Source organism: Gymnoscopelus microlampas, assembly GCF_963454915.1.
Source record: "Gymnoscopelus microlampas genome assembly, chromosome: 5".
In the NCBI taxonomy this organism is placed as follows: Eukaryota; Metazoa; Chordata; class Actinopteri; order Myctophiformes; family Myctophidae; genus Gymnoscopelus; species Gymnoscopelus microlampas.
The window spans coordinates 50606063-50626448 of record NC_139942.1 but is presented as its reverse complement, the minus strand read 5'-3'; the positions used below and the strand labels follow the sequence as shown (position 1 = coordinate 50626448).

The 20386-nt window shown below is 42.5% G+C and overlaps 1 protein-coding gene across 1 annotated transcript; it reads right to left on the bottom strand.

Moving 5' to 3' along the window:
* Positions 1 to 488: 488 nt before the first annotated feature.
* Positions 489 to 17021, bottom strand: LOC311045161 (uncharacterized protein; the record flags this gene model as incomplete). Its single annotated transcript, XM_084056971.1, has 4 exons — positions 16893 to 17021; positions 15729 to 15801; positions 10868 to 10953; positions 489 to 7998 (listed from the first exon to the last, which is right to left on the bottom strand). The coding sequence occupies exon 4, from the start codon at positions 7830 to 7832 to the stop codon at positions 489 to 491; it is 7344 nt and encodes a 2447-aa protein (XP_083913097.1). The 5' UTR covers positions 7833 to 7998; positions 10868 to 10953; positions 15729 to 15801; positions 16893 to 17021.
* Positions 17022 to 20386: the final 3365 nt, after the last annotated feature.

The following is a 20386-nucleotide window of genomic DNA, read 5'->3' as shown; positions in this document are numbered from 1 at the left end:
GCTCAGTTTGGTGCGCGGGTTGCGGCTCGGTTTGGTGCGCGCGTCGCAGCTTGGTCTGGTGCGCGGGTTGCGGCTCGGTTTGGCATTACAGGAGTTCATGAAAATGTCCCTGCGGAAGATGGCCCTACGGCTTGGTTTGGTGCGTGTTTTTTGAACAGTGTATCTTCTGGACTCGAGCAGTATTGCTATCTGAGTACCTACACTGGAGTGGCACCAGAGCATGAGGTAGCGTGTGGCTATGAATAGTTCCTGCCGTCTCGACAACATCTCTGGTGACCACTATTAATAACAATTGTTTATGTCCAATCCAAGCATCAGTAGGTTCCATTGTTCGCAATCCGTTTGTTATTGAGTGCGGCAGATGGGATATATTATATATTAGAATATAGTAGGTCAGAATGCGTTTGGTGGGAAAGAGCACGATGTTCTACAACTAACTAAGGTCTACATGGTTCCAGTGTTTGCAAGCTTGTCTTGCAGGCTATGCACTAGTCCTGATCGGAGGATAATACGCAATACACAGGATCATGGTAGCTGTAGTATGTACGTAATACTCCAGACTGTAGACATTGCTGTGGTCTTGAGATGTAAATGTGATCCAACAGCGTGTTTTTGTCAGTAGTCTTCTCCTTGATCAGTTGTGTGTATCCTCTGGACTCGAGCAGCATTGCTATCGGAGTACCTACACTGGCCAGTAGATTTTCATTGAAATCACCACAGACTACGATGGGATGGTGGTCCATCACTTCTAAGGCGTCCAGAAGGGCCTTAAGATTGTCCATGAACGGGTCATCGTAACATGGTGGTCTGTACACTGCAGCTATCAGAAGCTTGACAGGGGACTCTATCTTGACGACCACAAACTCGAGGTTGGTCACATTGTGTATGTAACGCTTTTCACGTGCCTGGAAATGGTCTTTCACATACACAGCGACGCCTCCGCCATCCTGTTCTGCACGTTCAGGAAGGTTGGAGTACGAGATGTGCTTGTTGCGGCTGAACATGGTGTATCCATCTAATTGGAGACTGTCAGCCACATTGCAGCCGGTGAGATGAGTCTCGGTCAAGCACAGGACATCTGCATGGGTTAGTTCGTGATGTTGCCTGATGTCTCGAATGTGTGCCGGTAAACTTTGCGTGTTGTGATGTATAATCGCGAGTGTTTGCGCCTGGCCTGTCGTCTCTCGATACTTTAACAGTGGCATAAAACTGTCCAGTGAGGCGGTCTTCATGGATTCTAGGGCAGCTGTGATTGCAGGATCAGCATAGATTTTCTTCGCATCGAAGTCAATTATATGCAAACCTTGCAATGACGTTGTCCTACTGAGGGCAACGTAGGCCATGCCTGGTTGGAAGATCCGTTTCAAGGAAACCACTGCAGACTGTGTAGTCATGCCTTGGACTTTGTGAGCTGTGCAAGCATATGCCAACTTGATGGGAAATTGCCTACGAAGCGTTTTATCTTTCAGGTGGTCCTCGTATCTCTCGACGTACACTTGTGCAGAGCCAGGTGTAGTTTTCCGGTATTTCTGTCCTGCTCCAGGCTTGTCTACTACAAGCCAAAGCTTGGCTACTCTACTCTCGTCCTTGTTTACCTGTATCTCTACACTATCAACCTTGCCAAATGTCCCGTTCACAAGGCCATCCTCCACATCTATGTTCTTAATGATCATGATTGGGGCGCCTACTGCAACCTGCAAGTTGTCAAGAAGATCCTGATGATCTCCTGTACGGGGACTGGCAAGTCGAGTCCTGTGGTTATCGACTTGCCTATAGTCTTCCGCGGGTATGTTGACAATCTGGTTGTGGAGCGCAGACAAAGATTTGGCGTTGTGTTGAGACACCTCTTTGTTGGTTGCAAAGATGTGCACAACATCCTTAGGACAAAGGTGAGGCAATGTCACTCGTTGAGCAAGGAGTGCTTTGTCTGTGTCACTCAGCGGATCTTTCTTCGCTTTGACCCTCAACCTATTCAGAAGCTGTGCGTAGGGCACATCATCTTTCTGTCGCATGATCTCGGTCAACGTGATCATCTGAAAGTGTTGGTGCAGAAGGTCCGGTGTGCCTTCTTCGAGCACGCAGAGCGGTTTCCCACTGGATGTTGGAGGGAGCTGGTAAAAGTCGCCTACTACAAGTACCGACATGCCACCGAATGGCCTCTTACTGCCTTTGATCTCTTGCAGTCTCCAGTGGATGTAAAGAAACATGGCCTTTGAAACCATCGAGACCTCATCTATGACGATAATCTCCGCATTTCCCAGCTTTGCCCTCACGTCATCTAATTTGTTTCCCAGCCCTATGTAGGGTGGGTTCAGTTTTCTGGGCAACTTCAACAGGGAATGCAATGTGTTTCCCGCGATGTTGTATGCCGCAGTTCCTGTAAACGCAGACAGCAGCACCGTGGGCATGGATGCATCCGTCTCTTCAGACAGTCTGGAGAGTCGACGGAGAATCCTTGTTGCCTCACCGTAGATGCACTTAATCAGATGGGATTTGCCAGTTCCAGCACCCCCAGTGACAAAGAAAAAGAAGGGTTCGGGTTTGTCAATTTTCTCAAGTACGCTCTTCAAACACCAGTCACGTACCGAGTGAAAGATGGAGGCTTGAGTCCGGTTGAGGTTTCGACACAATGAGCGCAGGTAATCGAGGCTCATTTGCGGAGCCGACACCCTGTGCGCAACAATTGTACCCACCTCTTGACAACTGAACTCTGGGACGTCGTCTTGTTCGTCGTCCGCAAGTGGATGTTGATCTTGTTCGGCAAGACATTCCATCCGCTCGAGCTCATTTTCGGGGGCAATGTTGGCCCACGCATCTTCCGCGGGGCCATTTTTCATGAACTCCTGTAATGCTTCTTCCATCGAAGAAGCATGTCTTTCATATTTCATCCTGTTTTCCGCAACGATGGCATTCGCGCGCCAAGTCCCTTTTTGCCCAGGTATTTTCACCGACGCAGACTCGTAGAACTCCTTGTAGGTGGGGAAGTCTACGGTTTTCAGTGTGGTCTGATAGCGATGCGGAAGGTAAGCCTTCAGCAAGGTGCCGAAGTATTTCTCGGGGTCTTTCTGTTCCGAAAATTTCGCGTATCTGATTACCGCGTGTTTTTTCATGCGCTTTTTAATGGTTCCCATGTTGTCAGACAGCTTAAGGCAATCTGGCTTTTTTGTTTCGCTACCGTACACGATTCTGTACTCGGATGCAAATTTTGCGAGACACATGTTGTGAAACACCGACGTTTTGGGTCTGGCATTGTATTTGTCCAGAAGACTCGACATCCACACTTGGTTCGAATCTCCTGGTCTTTTCTGCAGCAAGCTGAGCGGGAGGCTCATTTTCATTGCATTGTCATCCGTCGGGAGGAAGACAACTGGGCGCGAGCATTTCTTCAATGACAAGCTGCAAGTCCGGGCCACTGCCTCCTGAGAGCTAACCTGTCTGTTTTTAATGTATGCGTGAACAAGTTCGTTCATTGCACCCCTCTCGGTCACTTTCGTGGGGTCTATGCCTTCGACTACTTGTTTCAGCATCTCACCCATCTCATGTTCGGCCTTGGATATGTAGGACAACATGTATGAGATGCAAACAAAGTGATCCAGGACAAACTGGATATCCATGTTGGCATTCCAGGCCTCCAGCAAAACTGGGTTGTAGTTGTTCACATAGCAATCCTTGACTCCACGCTTCATCAAGAGCACCTGGACATTTCGCATGTCTTCAAGACAGCTGTCGTACTCTTCGTGAGTCAAATTGCACTTTGCCAGCAACTCTGAGAGGTCGGTTACTTCTGATGGTAAGTCCAGAAGTAGATCATACAGAGGTTTGAGTTTGGCCAAAGAAGCCTGTGCTCTTGCCTTCTGTTGTTTGCCTATGCCTTCGGTACCCTTCTTTGCACTTTCGTCTGTCACGGATGAAGACGAAAGGGGTGCAACAGGAGGAAATGAAGGATCATTTCCTCCTGTTGCGCCACTTTCGTCTTCATCCGTGACTTCTTCCGTTGGATCAACTGGCACTGGGTTAGTTAACCAGGTTGAGTCCACTGGTGCCTTGGGGAAACCAAACCTGCATGTCCTGTTACCTTTCTTACAGGACTTTGTGTGGTTTCTGCTGTGCATCTGAACTTCTTGGACAATTCGGTGAAGCACAGGATTTTCGTTTGGATCAGGCAGCTGGCACGAAATGTAGCGGTCCGCAAATTCGCATATTTTCTCGTCCGAGTCTTCCCCAAGTTTGGGGGCGTTGGCTACCCACAATAAGGCGTGAACATGTGGGGAACCTCTGGCCTGATACTCTATTCTATGGAACCAATCTATGACGTGACCGAGCGGGCGAGCATCAGATTGCAGCAGTTTTGTATACGCATGAGCAACTCGCTTGTCAAACATGCGCATTGTAGTCACTGCATTGCTTCTGAGGATGTCGCATTTCTCGTTCCAGTCAAGCTTGTCAAAATCCACTATTTGGCCTTGCTGTGCTTTTATTGCCGTTATGACCTCTGGCCATCTGAATTCGGCAGCACTTAAGGTCAAAAAGAAGGTAGGTGGGCCTAACTGACGGACCATGGCAAACAAATCAAACATGGTCTTCTGCCAGTAGGCTGGCGTCCCCCTCAGGGGTTGTATGAACCTTGTTGCATCGCGGTTTCGGACCAGTCTCTCGACTTCATGCTTGTCCTGCAACATCTTGTTAGTGATCCTGCGACCATCCTTGCTATAGGGTTTGCCCTTCCTCAATTGAATTGAGATGGTGCTTTTGGCCGTGTGGGTCTCTGTAACAAACTGGGCAAAAAAGAGATAGCTTTGGTCTCTCGCACAACGATCATCAACATTGAAAAGCCTTGCGTTAAAGTACCTGCTTGGGCTCAGTTTGAGCTTTCTCTTCCGATCTAACGTGTTCTCGCCAGTTGGAAACAAGACAGGGAAGGCCTTTGCTTCGAGATTTGGGACTGTGCTGTAGCTGACAGGCCTGTTTCCTTCGGCTGGGGCGAGGCAGAAAATGCCATCGCCGTATGTCATTGTCTCTTGTCCAATGTCATCCGGTTGCAAGCAACCGTCCAAGCCATGTCCAGGTCTCAGCGCATCTTGCTCATCTTGGGCAGTGGGTGGATGTTGATCCACTCCCTGTGATGGGTCGAAAGATTCAGTAGCATCGGCTACTTCCATCATTTCGGCCTCATCACAACTGTCCATGACTTCATCTGTGGCTGTCTGTTCAACAGTGGGTAGCTCTTCAAGCTGGCCCTCCACATTTGCATCGTTGATGCTCTCATCATTTCGGATTATGATGTTTTTGTAGTCGGGGTGTGTCTCGATGAGTTTACTCAAGCCCGATAACACATTGGTCATATTGACAGTGTGAAAAAGATGATAGCCTTTGTACCGCAGACGTCTCTTCAGCTTCACTCTGTACAAACAGGATGAATCGAGCCGTCTGGGTAGCGTGTTTACTGTGGTTGCCACGTCTGCTGGCACGCAAACCACAGCACCATGTATCGCACTCTGTTTGCCTTTAGGAAGTGTGAGAATCTTGGCAAACGGTATGTCTATTGCTAAAATTTGTCTTTCCAGCACATTGAGTTGGCGGAGCTCTGGAGGAATGGGGGCTAGTCCCAGGTTGTTTGCGACAGCCAAGCGTGGCATTCTACCTACTTCTACACTTTTGTGACAGCTTTGACAAATCCACTCTTTTCGCCTTTCTAAGGGTACAGCGCAATCTTTCGGCCCTCCACATTGATCATCACACGAATGAAGGTATTTGCCTGTTAAGCAGGCAGCAACCACGGCGGGTTTGATCGTGTATTTTGACCTTTGACAAAGATACACTTGATCAAAGAAAAGAGTCCGATGGCACGTTGTGCAAACATAAGTTGGTCCAATTTTTATGGCTTCCTGGAACTTCGCTATAGCGCCTTGTATTAGCTCATTCTGTTGGGGTGCGGTAACTAAATCTATCCTCGCAGTATCTAAATCTGTCCTTGCTTTTACTGCAATGCTGCGTTTGCGTAAGTTATCACATAACTCCCTGTATCTATTTCTTGTTCTCATTGAACGTCGCATCGTACACCGCATCTTGAAGAATGGGTCCGTTTTGCATCTGCGGGCCATGTAGGACTTCATGAGTTCCCTGAACTTTTCCCTGAACTCCTTATCTCTTTTGAACCTCTTGTTTCTATATCCCTTCTGTTTTTGCTGATGCTTTTCTCTAAACTCCTCATCTTCATTGTACCTCCTTTTTTCATATGCGTTCATTTTGACCCTATGCTGCCCTCTGAACTCCTCATCTACTTTGAACCTCTTTTTGCCATATGCCTTCATTTTGACCCTATGCTGCCCTCTGAACTCCTCATCTCCTTTGAACCTCTTTTTGCCATATGCCTTCATTTTGACCCTATGCTGCCCTCTGAACTCCTCATCTCCTTTGAACCTCTTGTTTCTATATCCCTTCTGTTTTTGCTGATGCTTTTCTCTAAACTCCTCATCTTCACTGTACCTTCTTGTGCCATATGCCTTCATTTTGACTTGATGCTGCCCTCTGAACTCCTCATCTACTTTGAACCTCTTATTGCCATATGCCTTCATTTTGACCTGATGCTGCCCTCTGAACATACAATCTTCATTGTATGTTCTTTTAAAGTATGCGTTCTTAAGTTGTTTTTGCCTTGTCCTGAATTTTTTATTTGTTATGATTCTCATGGCAATGTATTTGTTCATGTATTCCTTCCTCGGAGTCCTAGGTTTTTCCTTGCTATCAGATTGCAGTTGGTCCTTTTGTCTCCTCGCTATTTTACGTTTTCGTTGGTTACCCATTTTGTTTGCCCCTTCATTTGTAGTGTCTGACATCACTTGTGTTGACAGTGAATGGCCAGCCTGCAGACAATGCTTGGTGATTGGAGGTCCAGTGTTTGTTTCATCCTGACAAGTTAGATCGACAGGCTCTTTGTGATGCAGGTTGTCAGGATGAACTTGCACTGTTGACCGATGGGGTGACCGAGCATTTGTCTGTTCAAATGTCACTGGCATGAAGTCAAACTGCATTTTGTCTATCGTGTTTTCATGTGAGAAGTCAATTAGCTGGTCTATCTTAGCGAACAGATCATCCAACTGAGTGAATGTCATCATTACAGCCTTTCCTCCAGGCAAAGGTAGGCCATCAGCACTTCTCTGATGAGAGTCAAACAGTCCATATCTTCCAGACCTGTCTCTAAAAACAGCAATGGTGAATGGTGATACTGTTAGGAGTGCATATTTGACGTCCTCAGACAGACACTTAAGTCTTTCCTGAAGCTTCAGGAACCAATGCTGTCGGTGGGGCTCTCCCTCAGCTCTCATATATCCCATTTCCACGTTCGATTTTTTCACGGAGTACGTATTGTGTTTTGTTTGGACATTGAGAGGTACTTCCTCCATTGTCAGCAGGCATGACTGAAACTGATTTTGTCTTTTTAGTTGTTCTATTGTTCTTTTATACAGACTGTCTCCCTTGTCTAGTATCTTGTCAAGATCATCTATCTTCAAGTCAAGACCTTCATGTTGGTGTGCCAAAAATGTCAGAGCCATGCATGTACACTGCCGATTCTTTGACATTTTGGAAAACTTATGATGATTTTGGCTTTTGGATGCCTGCACAGATTTCACAGAGGGTGGCGGGGTGCATGCTTGTTGTACAGGGTCATTGTTGGAAAGGTCCATGGCCTCGCCAATGTTGTCTTCAACATCAGACTGTGCATGTTGTGTTCCTTCATTGACCACTGTGCAACTGTTTGGTGCATCTGCATGGGCTAATTTAGAATCCCAGAATTTCCTTTTAGCGTTAGATTTCTTCCCACGACCAGGCATGATGTCACCAAGTTTTTGATCTGAACTTTTATTAAAATGTACAGTCTTTACCAAAAAACTACCTTCAACACTAGTGTAGCATTAGTCAAAAATCACTCAAGGCATCTAGAATCGACTTACTTACCGTTAAAAAGTCACCAGAAGAGGTGTTCCGATCCGATGAACACTAGAAAAAAAAATAGAACAATTTCAGACTAGCGCTATAGTTTCACAATATAATTACTTTTTAATATATTTTTCTTCTACCGTTATATTCTTAAAAGTAAAAAAAAAAAAAAAAAGTAAAAACCGTGTGTGCCATTTTATGACAGTAGATTTTCAGGCTTCTGCGCAGCCTTCAAACCTAGTCCTATGTTGCGCTGCTAAGAGCATTGGTCACTGAAGCATAGCCATTTGAAGTGTTTTACACTGCTATATAGCACCTACGAAGTTTGGGGCGTTAAGCATGCTCCGAACTGTAGTTATGGCTGTTTAAATGGCACATTTTTGATGAAAATCTTTGTTTAGATCTGCTCAAGTATCGGTATATATGAAGTAATTACTCTGACTGTTGAGTTTTTTCATCTTTCCATAATGTGCATTATTGGTATGTTAACAATATAACAGCTGCATTTGTATGTATGGTGCTTGTTTTATTCATATCCATCTATCATTCATGCCATTATGGCTATAACAGACTTGAGTTTTGTAATAGCTGACATTCCCTTGTTGAACTTTAGCCATTCAAGATTGTATACAATATTAACCAAAAAATTGACTGGATACTGGAAAAGTATAACTAAAGAGAGAAAGTATTACATAAGAATATATGTATACCAAAGATTATGTATATGATGAGTACACCATAGAATATAAGTACGGCACTCGTATCATCTACATAGTTTATATTAGGTTTAGCAGTATGGGAAAATAAAGGATTAATTCATAAGTTTGCTGTTGCAAACTTTTTTTTACTGTTGTTTACTATTACCATTTATCTGTAGAGTAATGGTGTAACCATTTTGTTTTATTTCATTTGAATTTTTGGAATAAGAATGGCTGACAGCTTTGACTAAAATGGATCCTACATAGTCATTACCTTTTTAAAATGTGTGGAAACAGTATGTAACTAGAATTAAAGCTGCACACAGCGATGACCGGGTCCTTGACGTTCTGTATACATCTACGATACAAGCCTGTATGGCAATCAGCTGAAAAGTAAGGCTAAATTACCTAACAAATTCAGCCTGTCCCTATTGGACGCCAAAGTGTACCTAGGACGTTTTGTGGGTTTTTGATGCTGGGAACCGTTGTTATGGCTGTTTAAAACCCAGCCAATAGGAACACAGAGGGGGCGGGGCTTAAGCAATTTCAGCCTGTCCCTATTGGCCGTCTAAGTGTACCTAGCAAATGTTGTAGATATTCGATGCTGGGAAGTGGAGTTATGGCTGTATAAAGCCCAGCTAATAGGAAGACAGAGGGGGCGGGGCTTCAGAAAGTACAGATCGTCCCTATTGGTGGTCTAAGTCCACATACCAAATTTCTACTGGGTAGTATGCTGCGAACTTGAGTTATGGCTGTTTAAAGGCCAGCCAATAGGAAGACAGAGGGGGTGGGGCTTCAGAAATGACAGCTCGTCCCTATTGGTGGTCTTAATCCACATACCAAAATTGTACTCTGTAGTTTGTTGCGAACCGAAGTTATGGCTGTTTAAAGGCCAGCCAATAGGAATTGTAGATCGGCTATTTTCACTTCCTGTTTGGCGTTGAAGTCTGACGCTTTGCCGTGGTCACATCGTTTTACACAAGCTTTTGATAACTTTTCATTGTTAATGTCTTTTGTGTGTGAGCAAATTTGAGGGGGATCCGATAATCCGCGTAGGAGGAGTCAGTTAAAGTACAACCTGTGAAAACGGCGTGAAATGCACAAAAACGCCACTACCAATAAAAAATGGCCAACTTCCGGTTTGGTTTTGGTCATAGCTCCAAGAGACTTTTTCGTAAGTCGGGACATGATACAAGTTTGTAACAATTTTCATGCATGTAGGTGAAGTTGTATTGTTGGGCTTGAAGCATGAAGTTTTGTAGGGGGCGCTATTGAGCGATTAGGCCATGCCCCTTTTTGAGACGATTAAAATACGTAATTTTTCTTCACTTGATGTGTGTGCAAAGTTGCACAACTTTTTGAGTACGTTTCGGCCCTCATTTTCCAGATTCATTTGGGGGAAATATAATCATTGCAGTTTCAATAGGGAAAAATAATAGTTTTACACAAGTCAGCTACCTGATTGCGCTTAAGGCAGATGTTAAAAATGCAGGGCAAAGGCTTTTTCTTGGCCACTAGGTTGTGTGCATACAAGGTTTTACACAGATCAGTGCAGTTATAGGTAAAAACATGAATCGACCTGCTATAGTGCCACCATGAGGCTGACTTGACATTTTTCAAGTGGCATTTCTTCCTCTGCCTAGTGGGAATGTGTGTGCAAAAGGGCACAGAAATTGCACTCTGTGTTCATGATTTGAGGCATTTTGTTCAAAACAGAGCCAGTTTCGTTGAATGACAATAGAGATACTGTGTACCGATTAGTGTGATGTTTGGACAACATGTGTAGAGCAGTCAAAAGTGTGTTTGCAAAAATTGGCCTCCTGGTGGCACAACCAGGAGCCCCATGTGACTAATTTGGGGCAGAATTCTAATCTAGCATACAGGGAGCGTGTGTGCACAGTTTCACTACCATCAAGCCAACGGAACCAGAGATTGGCTGTCCACAGACAGAATGACACACACATGGACTGACAGTGTGCAAAACATAGTCTCAGCCATGCCTTCCGGCCTGGTGGCGACATTAAAATGTGCAAAATAAGCGAAAATAATAGGTTGTAGTTGGCATTTAAAAAATAAAGAAAATGTGTTTCAATTAAGCTACGGAGTATATATATTGACAATGCCTCCTTAAAAACGGACAATGGACTGACCCCAAGACAATTTCCATATACTAACATTAGATAGTTAGATCTAAAATGCTTTGATTTGCACATGTGTTATGTTAAACAAACCTTGCAGTAGTGCAGTCTGGGACGGTCCCCTCAGTCCACAGCTGTGTTGGCCAAGATATCAGGTCCGGTGTACAGCCACGGCACAGCTGAAAATTCAAGGAAAAATACTGTATTTTAGACACAAATATATATTTTCACTATATAAATAGTGACAATAGCAGATCTACAAGCTCACAGGTTATCTAGAAGCTGACAAGTGAGCTAGTCGATCGGCTATTTAAAATAAAGCAACAAGCTTACAGTGAGCTTGTAGATCTGCTATTTTCCAAACATTAAAGTCACAGTGAGCTTGTAGATATGCTATCAGTGATGTTGCTAGGTTTTCAAGTCCCGGGACCCACAGGTGGTCATTCAAATGAGTCCCAGAAAAATGCTACAGATGCATTAGAGTGGTCTACAGATGCACTACAGTGGGCTACAGATGCATTAGAGTAGTCTACAGATGCACTACAGTGGGCTACAGATGCACTAGAGTGGTCTACAGATGCATTAGAGTGGTCTACATATCACAACAGTGGTCAGATGCAACAGAGTGGTCTACAGATGCACTAGAGTGGTCTACAGATGCACTAGAGTGGGCTAGAGAGGAACTACAGTGGTCTACAGATGCAATAGAGTGGTCTACAGATGCAATAGTGGTCTACAGGTGCACTAGAGAGGTATACAGATGCACTAGAGTGGTCTATAGATACAGTACAGCATTCTATAGACACAGTAGGTAGTCTATAGATGTAGTACAGTGGTCTCATACAGCTATCGATACAGTGCAGTGGTCTATAGATGCAGTACATAATACAGCTATAGATGCAATGGTCTCATATAGCAAGAGATACAGTACAGTGGTGTAGATACAGTACAGTGGTCTCTAGGTGCAGTGCAGTGGTCTCATGCATGCAGCTATAGATACAGTACAGTGATCTCATGCAGCCATTACAGTAAAGTGCTCTCCTTTTTACAATAGGCTGAAAAGACATGTGTACTGCATGCATAAAAAGGACCTGCAGAGACAGGGTGTTCCCTGTTACTAAACAAACACAAAGCAATGATGGCTATCAGCATATAGCTTTCTATAAACTGGACAATAGCAAAGAAAAAGTGCCAAGATCGATCTTGAAAACTGTCATACTGTGCTGAACATTGGCCACATATGGATAAGACAGACACAGAGCAGACATAATCAGAGCCTGTTAATGGGAATCAACAATGGATCATTTATTCAACCCCTAGCCACACCTCCAATCACCCTCCTATTATCACCTTTCAGTCAGCTGACAACTCTATTGAACATTGAAGCAACACATACTTGTCACCTGAATACCAGTGATTCTCAAACTATTGTAATGTTAAAGAGTATTGTACTTTTAATCCACTACAATTGTTAGAAAACTAGTTACTTTGTAGATTTTGGTTTATTTTCAAATATGTATAATGCCTTATCACATGGCTACAGATGGCTGCCAATTTGAGAGATAATTGTTAAATAGCAGATCTACAAGCTCACAACGCGTCGCATTGTGAGGTTGTAGATCTGCTATTTTCAAATCTACAAGATCACAACACGTCGCATTGTGAGCTTGTAGATCAGCCATTTTCAATTAGCCAAAGTTTAAATGGGGCCGAAGTGGTCAATGTAGCCTATGTTTTTTAAACAATAACCAAAATCTACAATGTAACTAAAGTTGTCTACAGTTATAGTGGATTAAAAGTACAATATTTGCCTCTGAGATGTAGTGGATAGAAGTACAAGTCCAATATTAGTCTAACTATGGCAACATACCAACTCAGCAATGCAACACTGTACAGTACTCACACCACAAATGTACACAGATAGACAGACAGTCTGAGCACAAGGGCGTGAGCATGTCAATATAGGGACAATAGCAGATCTACACGCTCAGAAAATGAGCTTGTAGATCCGCTATTTTAAATAAGAATAAGTGGTGTGTGACCATGTGTGACCCTCCCCACCCCACCTCATCTCAGCCCTGCTTTATCCTGTTAGTGGCTAGTACATCTACATAAAAGTCCTTGAAATCAACAAGTTTGAGAACCACTGCCCTACTTCATCATACAAGAGTGTCACACAATAAGAGTAAAAATAGCAGATCTACAAGCTGCCAACGGACCCCCAAAATGATATGCATTTGGCCGCTGACCCCCCCCCCCCCATCTCAAAATATGTTGTTCCAGGAACTCCCATAAGCATATATCGGAGTAAAAATGTTTGCAAAGGACCCCCAAAATGATATGTATTTTCCCACAGAGACCCTTATGTCAAAATATGTTGTTCCAGGGACCCCCAGAAGCAGAGATCAGGGTTAAAAATGTTTGCAAAGTTTCAAGATTTTTCAAAAATAGCAGATCTACAAGCTCACTTGGTGCTGCGCTATGAGCTTGTATATCTGCTATTTTGAATAGTAGATAATAGTAAAATAGATATTTTGAATAGCCAAATAAATCTAAATGACAGTGATCCCGGTCCTAAAGGGTCTTAAAGGGTATACAATATTCAGGCATGCCTAGCACTTATCACAATATAAGTAAACAAGCTATCGATATTGGCAATGGCTCCTTAAACACTGGCTCTGGATTGACCCAAAGACACACAAGTGAGTATGTTTGTTTGTCAGGTACTTATTAAAGCATATTATCAAATGGAAATGAATATACTAGATAATACATTGCATCCACAACGTGAAAACACAGCAACCATACCAATTGACTACAGCACTGTACCAGAATGCAAACAGTCTTACTTAAGTAGGGGTGCTACTGTTAGTATACTCCTTCTATGTGACACAGTAACTGCCTTTAAAACGAAATTGTGATTGGAGAGACCAATTTCATCCAATCAGAAGAGAGAACTTATACAGGACACAGCCTATCCAATCCAGTTATTGATTCAATTGCCAACCCACCCTTTATTCTCTGTTTAAAAGGGACCTGCAGAGACAGGGTGTTCCCTGTTACTAAATAAACAAAAGGCAATGATGGCTATCAGCATATAGCTTTCTATAAACTGGACAATAGCAAAGAAACAGTGCCAAGACAGACCTTGACATTTGAAAACAGACAAGTCATATTGTGCTGAAACACTGGCCACATATGGATAACACAGACATAGATGAAACACAATCAGGGCATGTTAATGGCAATCAACAACAGGTAATTAATTCAACCCCTAACCACAAGGGTGTGAGCATGTCAATATAGGGACAATAGCAGATCTGAAAGCTCAGAAAATGGGTAATTTATTCAACCCCTAACCACACCTCTAATCACCCTTATTATCACCTTTCAGTCAGATGACAACTCCATAGAAACTTGAAGCAACAATGAACACATGCTTGTCACCTGGACCAGTGATTCTCAAACTATTGTAATGTCAAAGCCCTGTAGATCAGCTATTTTCAAATCTACAAGCTCACAACACGTCACATTGTGAGCTTGTAGATCAGCTATTTTCAAATCTACAAGCTCACAACACGTCGCATTGTGAGCTTGTAGATCAGCCATTTTCAATTAGCCAAAGTTTAAATGGGGCCGAAGTGGTCAATGTAGCCTATGTTTTTTAAACAATAACCAAAATCTACAATGTAACTAAAGTTGTCTAACAGTTATAGTGGATTAAAAGTACAATATTTGCCTCTGAGATGTAGTGGATAGAAGTACAAGTCCAATATTAGTCTAACTATGGCAACATACCAACTCAGCAATGCAACACTGTACAGTACTCACACCACAAATGTACACAGATAGACAGACAGTCTGAGCACAAGGGCGTGAGCATGTCAATATAGGGACAATAGCAGATCTACACGCTCAGAAAATGAGCTTGTAGATCCGCTATTTTAAATAAGAATAAGTGGTGTGTGACCATGTGTGACCCTCCCCCCCCCACCTCATCTCAGCCCTGCTTTATCCTGTTAGTGGCTAGTACATCTACATAAAAGTCCTTGAAATCAACAAGTTTGAGAACCACTGCCCTACTTCATCATACAAGAGTGTCACACAATAAGAGTAAAAATAGCAGATCTACAAGCTGCCAACGGACCCCACAAAACGATATGCATTTGGTCGCTGACCCCCCCCCCCCATCTCAAAATATGTTGTTCCAGGAACTCCCATAAGCATATATCGGAGTAAAAATGTTTGCAAAGGACCCCCAAAATGATATGTATTTTCCCACAGAGACCCTTATGTCAAAATATGTTGTTCCAGGGACCCCCAGAAGCAGAGATCAGGGTTAAAAATGTTTGCAAAGTTTCAAGATTTTTCAAAAATAGCAGATCTACAAGCTCATAGCGCAGCACCGAGTGGCACACTATGAGCTTGTAGATATGCCATTTTGACCCCAAGACCATGTTCATAATGGAAACATTAGATGATTACAAATGTGTCAGGTTTGTATGTTAAACCCATGGTTCTCAATGTGGGGTCCGGGGACCCCCAGGGGTACTTGAGGGGGTTCCAGGGGGTACCCAGCTAAATGATGGACAGGAACCAAATGGACCCTTATGAGTCTGTAACTCTGAGAGTGTACAAATGGAACCAAATGGACCCTAGCGGGTCCATTTGGTTCCATTTGGACACTCTCAGAGTTAAATTAACATTGATTTGACAATATGAATTGGGGTCCCAGAGATATGAATGCCATTAAATGTTGGTCCGTAGCCTAATGCATGTCAAACTGGGGGTCCTTGAAATTAAAATGGTTGAGAATCACTGCACGAGAGCTGTAAAAATCTTCTCTTATGGGGGTCCCTGGCATATCTTTTCAAATGGGGGTCCGTGGGCTAATAAGTGTCAATTTAGGGGTCCTTGACATGAAAAAGTTTGAGAACCACTGTGTTAAACAAACCTGGCTTGCAGTAGTGTCACACAGGAAGAAGTCTGTCTGCTCTTGTCACCAACAAACAAGATCTCCACCACACCTGCAAATGAATATTAAAAATATGTATTTTAGACACAAAGTTAAACTTAATATACATTTGTTATTGATGTACATAGACAGTTGCTCACACCACATCTTATGTAGATCTACAAATGAGCTTCTACATCTGCTATATTCAGTAGTGTAAATGTGCTTTTTCCATTGAGGTAATTTATTAAGCACACAAGTGAGCTTGTAGATCTGCTACTTTTCAATCTTTGATATAATATAAATACATAAATATTGCAAAAACAGTATTGACTCTCTCTCTCTCTCTCTCTCACACACACACACACACACACACACACTTACTTAAGTCCTACAGGATAATGCCTGTTAGTGGCTAGTTGTCGGTCTTAATCACAAGTTATTTTTTTAACAGAATATATAACAAACAAATGCATAGTCAAGTAAAAGCTGCATTTTGTGTTATATATAATGAATTGATACAGATATATGGTCGACTGTGAGACGATGTCTCACCGACACCGAAAACAAACGCAGCTTAGCCTACAGAAGTAGTCATGAAACATGGCTTAACTTCAACCTGGTGTTTGCACTTTGTCCATTTACGGGCTGTACATCTATATAAACGTTCACATTTCAAATATAAAGTGCTTATCTCATGGCCACGGATGTTACAATTATGTAGGGGCCCAAAGTAGTACCAGTATGTTCCGTATTGTTCAATAAAAAGCATTTTAATCAGATCGGTGGCCAGTCTCTCACCATTTCCGCCATGCTTTCAACTGTGTGACCCTATCGGTTGGGAAGTGTATTGCACTCTGATACCATATAACTCTATGAGAAAATGGCCGCCGATCGGATTAAAAGTCTTTTAATTGAACAATACGGAAAATACGGGTACTTCTGGTGGACCGTACATAATTGTAACATCCGTGGCCATCAGGTAAACCCTTTGTTTGAAATGTGAACGTTTATGTAGATGTACGGAACAAAACGGGGAAAAGTGCAAACACCAGGTTGCAGTTCATCCATGACGATGCAACGTTAGCGTGGAAAGTTAGCATATCAGCTAATGGACGGATTATACTATATAATATAACAAATAACAAGTATATTATTACTCACCTCACACAAAAGACGACGAAATGAAACTCCTCTGAAGAAAATATGTAGATCAGTGATAAGATATAAAGGTAAATGAAGTTTAAGAGCTTGCAATTCCTCTCTCCACTATATCCAACCGGCCAAACAAAGTTGTGAGAAGAAGGGGGGGAAGGGGACGGCTTGTATCAACATGTGCTCAGAGCCAGGGTTGCCAGGTTCTGCGACAGAAACGAGCAATCAGGTCTATGAAAACAAGGCCAAAAGAAGCGAGCCCTTCGCCCTTTAAAAACTAGGCTATATGAAAAAAGCCAACCAACAAGCTCACAACTCCTTGCGATCCTTGCGAAACTGCACTTTAAGAAACAATGGCAGAAAGTAGCAACCACCAATATTTACGAGCAACTTGAGAGAAAAAGTAGCCACAATTCGCTTATAATAAGCGGACATGGCAACGTTAAGCGTGTGTCGTTACGTCATCCGGCCTGAATCACAGTATTGCCACATTGTGCGAGAGAAATAAGCAAACAGGTCTATGAAAACAATCATCATGTTATACCAATATGAATAATAATAATAAGATAAACAGCCGTCTACACTGAATGTCTGCATGATAGAACAGCGTCATAAAAATAAAAGTAAAGTAAAAGTTTAAAAAAAAAGAAGTTAGGCTAATGAAAAGAAAAATAAAGACTAAAAGGAGTTAATGAGAAGAAAAATATTTTCTAACCTCTAAAAATGATCCTTACATTAATCTTAAAAAAGATAATTTTACTGAAATATTTCTATGTAGTTATTTTGTTTTTTATAAGCAAAAAGTAAAATAACGAAACAACAACAGCAATAATAATAATAATAATAATAATAATAATAATAATAATAATAATAATAATAATAATAATAATAATAATAATAATAATTAAGTAGTAATAAGTATCGGCATCAAAATATACTTAAAGTACCAGAAGTAAAAGCAGTAATTATTTGAAGTGTTCAAATGCATAAAATGTATACAAAATGTATCATTAGAAAATAGCAGATCTACAAGCTTACAACGCATCAGGCACTAGGGATAACTGGGCACCAAAACCATCTGGGCAGTAGGGACATGTGGGCACCTGGACAACTGGGAACTGTGCATTTGGGACATGTGGGCATCTGGACAACTGGGCACCTGGTGGAGTGGGCACCTGAATGAGGATTTGTGTTTTTTGTACTTTACACAACATGATAAGCTCACAACGCATCGGGCGATAGGGATAACTGGGCACCAAAACCTAGGGAAATGTGGGCACCTAGTCAACTGGGCACTAGTGACAACTGGGCACCAAAACCATCTGGGCAGTAGGGACATGTGGGCACCTGGACAACTTGGAACTAGGCACTTGGGACATGTGGGCATCTGGATAACTGGGCAGTGGAAATGCTTTTGGGGATTTGTTGAGTAAACCACCCTCGACATGTGATTCAAATTTGGGTTTGACTGGACCTTTCGTTTGTTATTTTTGGCATTTTTTGTAAAACAGGCCCCTCCCACAAAATTTGGAAGCCAATTACGGAGGAACAGTAAGGACTATTACAAAACCGTTTGGATATGTTTATCGCATGGGTCCATAGATCACGTGTACCGATTTGTGTGAGATTTGGAAAATAATTTAAGGAAAAGGAGCCAAAAGTGTGTTTTGAAGAAAATTCAAAATGGCGGAAAATCTATCCTGACGCAAATGGGCGTGGCCTATATGGGAAGATGCGTCGTGACCCAAGGAATCCAGGGAAAAAGAAATTTTGATTTTACGACATACGGTTCAAGAGTTATAGGCCAAAAGGTAAAGGGGGCTGTTATAGCGCCACCATGTGGCCGACTGGTGTGATTATTTTCTTAATAATTTTTTAAAAAACTATTAACCTCCCCTCCAAGTTTTGTAACTGTAGCCCTTACGGTTTCCGAGAAAAAAATACTTGAATGGGAGTTTTTGCAATTCCCATTAAAGTGGATGGGGAAATTTAATGCACTAATAAATCAATATCAAAAAATCTATCCTGACGCAAATGGGCGTGGCCTATATGGGGAGATGCGTCGTGACCCAAGGAATCCAGGGAAAAAGAAATTTTGATTTTACGACCTACGGTTCAAAAGTTATAGGCCAAAACGTAAAGGGGGCTGTTATAGCGCCACCATGAGGCCGATTGGTTTAATTATTTTTATAATAATTTCGGACAATATTATGAACCTTTCCTCCAAATGTAGTAACTCTAGCCCTTACGGTTTCCGAGAAAAAAATACTTGAATGGGAGTTTTTGCAATTCCCATTAAAGTGGATGGGGAAATTTAATGCACAAATAAATCAATATCAAAAAATCTATCCTGACGCAAATGGGCGTGGCCTATATGGGGAGATGCGTCGTGACCCAAGGAATCCAGGGAAAAAGAAATTTTGATTTTACGACCTACGGTTCAAAAGTTATAGGCCAAAACGTAAAGGGGGCTGTTATAGCGCCACCATGAGGCCGATTGGTTTAATTATTTTTATAATAATTTCGGACAATATTATGAACCTTTCCTCCAAATGTAGTAACTCTAGCTCTTACGGTTTCTGAGGAAAAAATACTTGAATGTGATTTTTTTCACTTTTACATTAAAGTGGATGGGGAAATTTAATGCACTAATAAATCAATATCAATTAAACTATTTAACCAATCTCTTAGCAAAATACAAGCGCACGATTCCCGATTTAGACGGTCATTTTGATATATGGCACAACATTAGGGGATAAAAACTGTGGGAGGAGATGCGGTTTGAAAAAAAGTTTATCTATAAATAAAGAAACAAACTAGACGCGTCGCAATTCCGGGGAAATTGCAGAGTGTGGTTGCGCCGACGCCGGTCGCGGGTCGCGGCCGCCGGGACTCGAGGAATACGTCGGGAGGAATAACGTCGGAGGCTGCGCCAATTACATTGTGTCGTCACTCCTGAGATGGCTTGCGTTTCATTTTGAGAGGATTGACCCCCCCGAAAATCATGTTTTTGCATCAAACGGTTACATTTTACGCATTTGTGGCGCCCCCTATGGATCAAAGTGGAAATGCTTTTGGGGATTCGTCGAGTAAACCACCCTCGACATGTGATTCAAATCTGGGATCGATTGGACGTTTCGTTCGTGATTTTTGGCATTTTTGGTAAAACGGGCCCCTCCCACTAAATTTGGAAGCCAATTACTGATGAACGGTAAGGACTATCAATATGCCGTTTGGATATATTCATCGCATGGGTCCATAGATCATGTGTACCGATTTGTGTGAGATTTGGAAAAAAATTGAAGGAAAAGGAGCAAAAAGTGTGTTTTGAAGAAAATTAAAAATGGCGGAAAATCTATCCTGACGCAAATGGGCGTGGCCTATATGGGGAGATGCGTAGTGACCCAAGGAATCCAGGTGAAAATAAATTTTGATTTTCGGACCTACGGTTCAAGAGTTACAGGCCAAAACGTAAAGGGGGCTGTTATAGCGCCACCATGAGG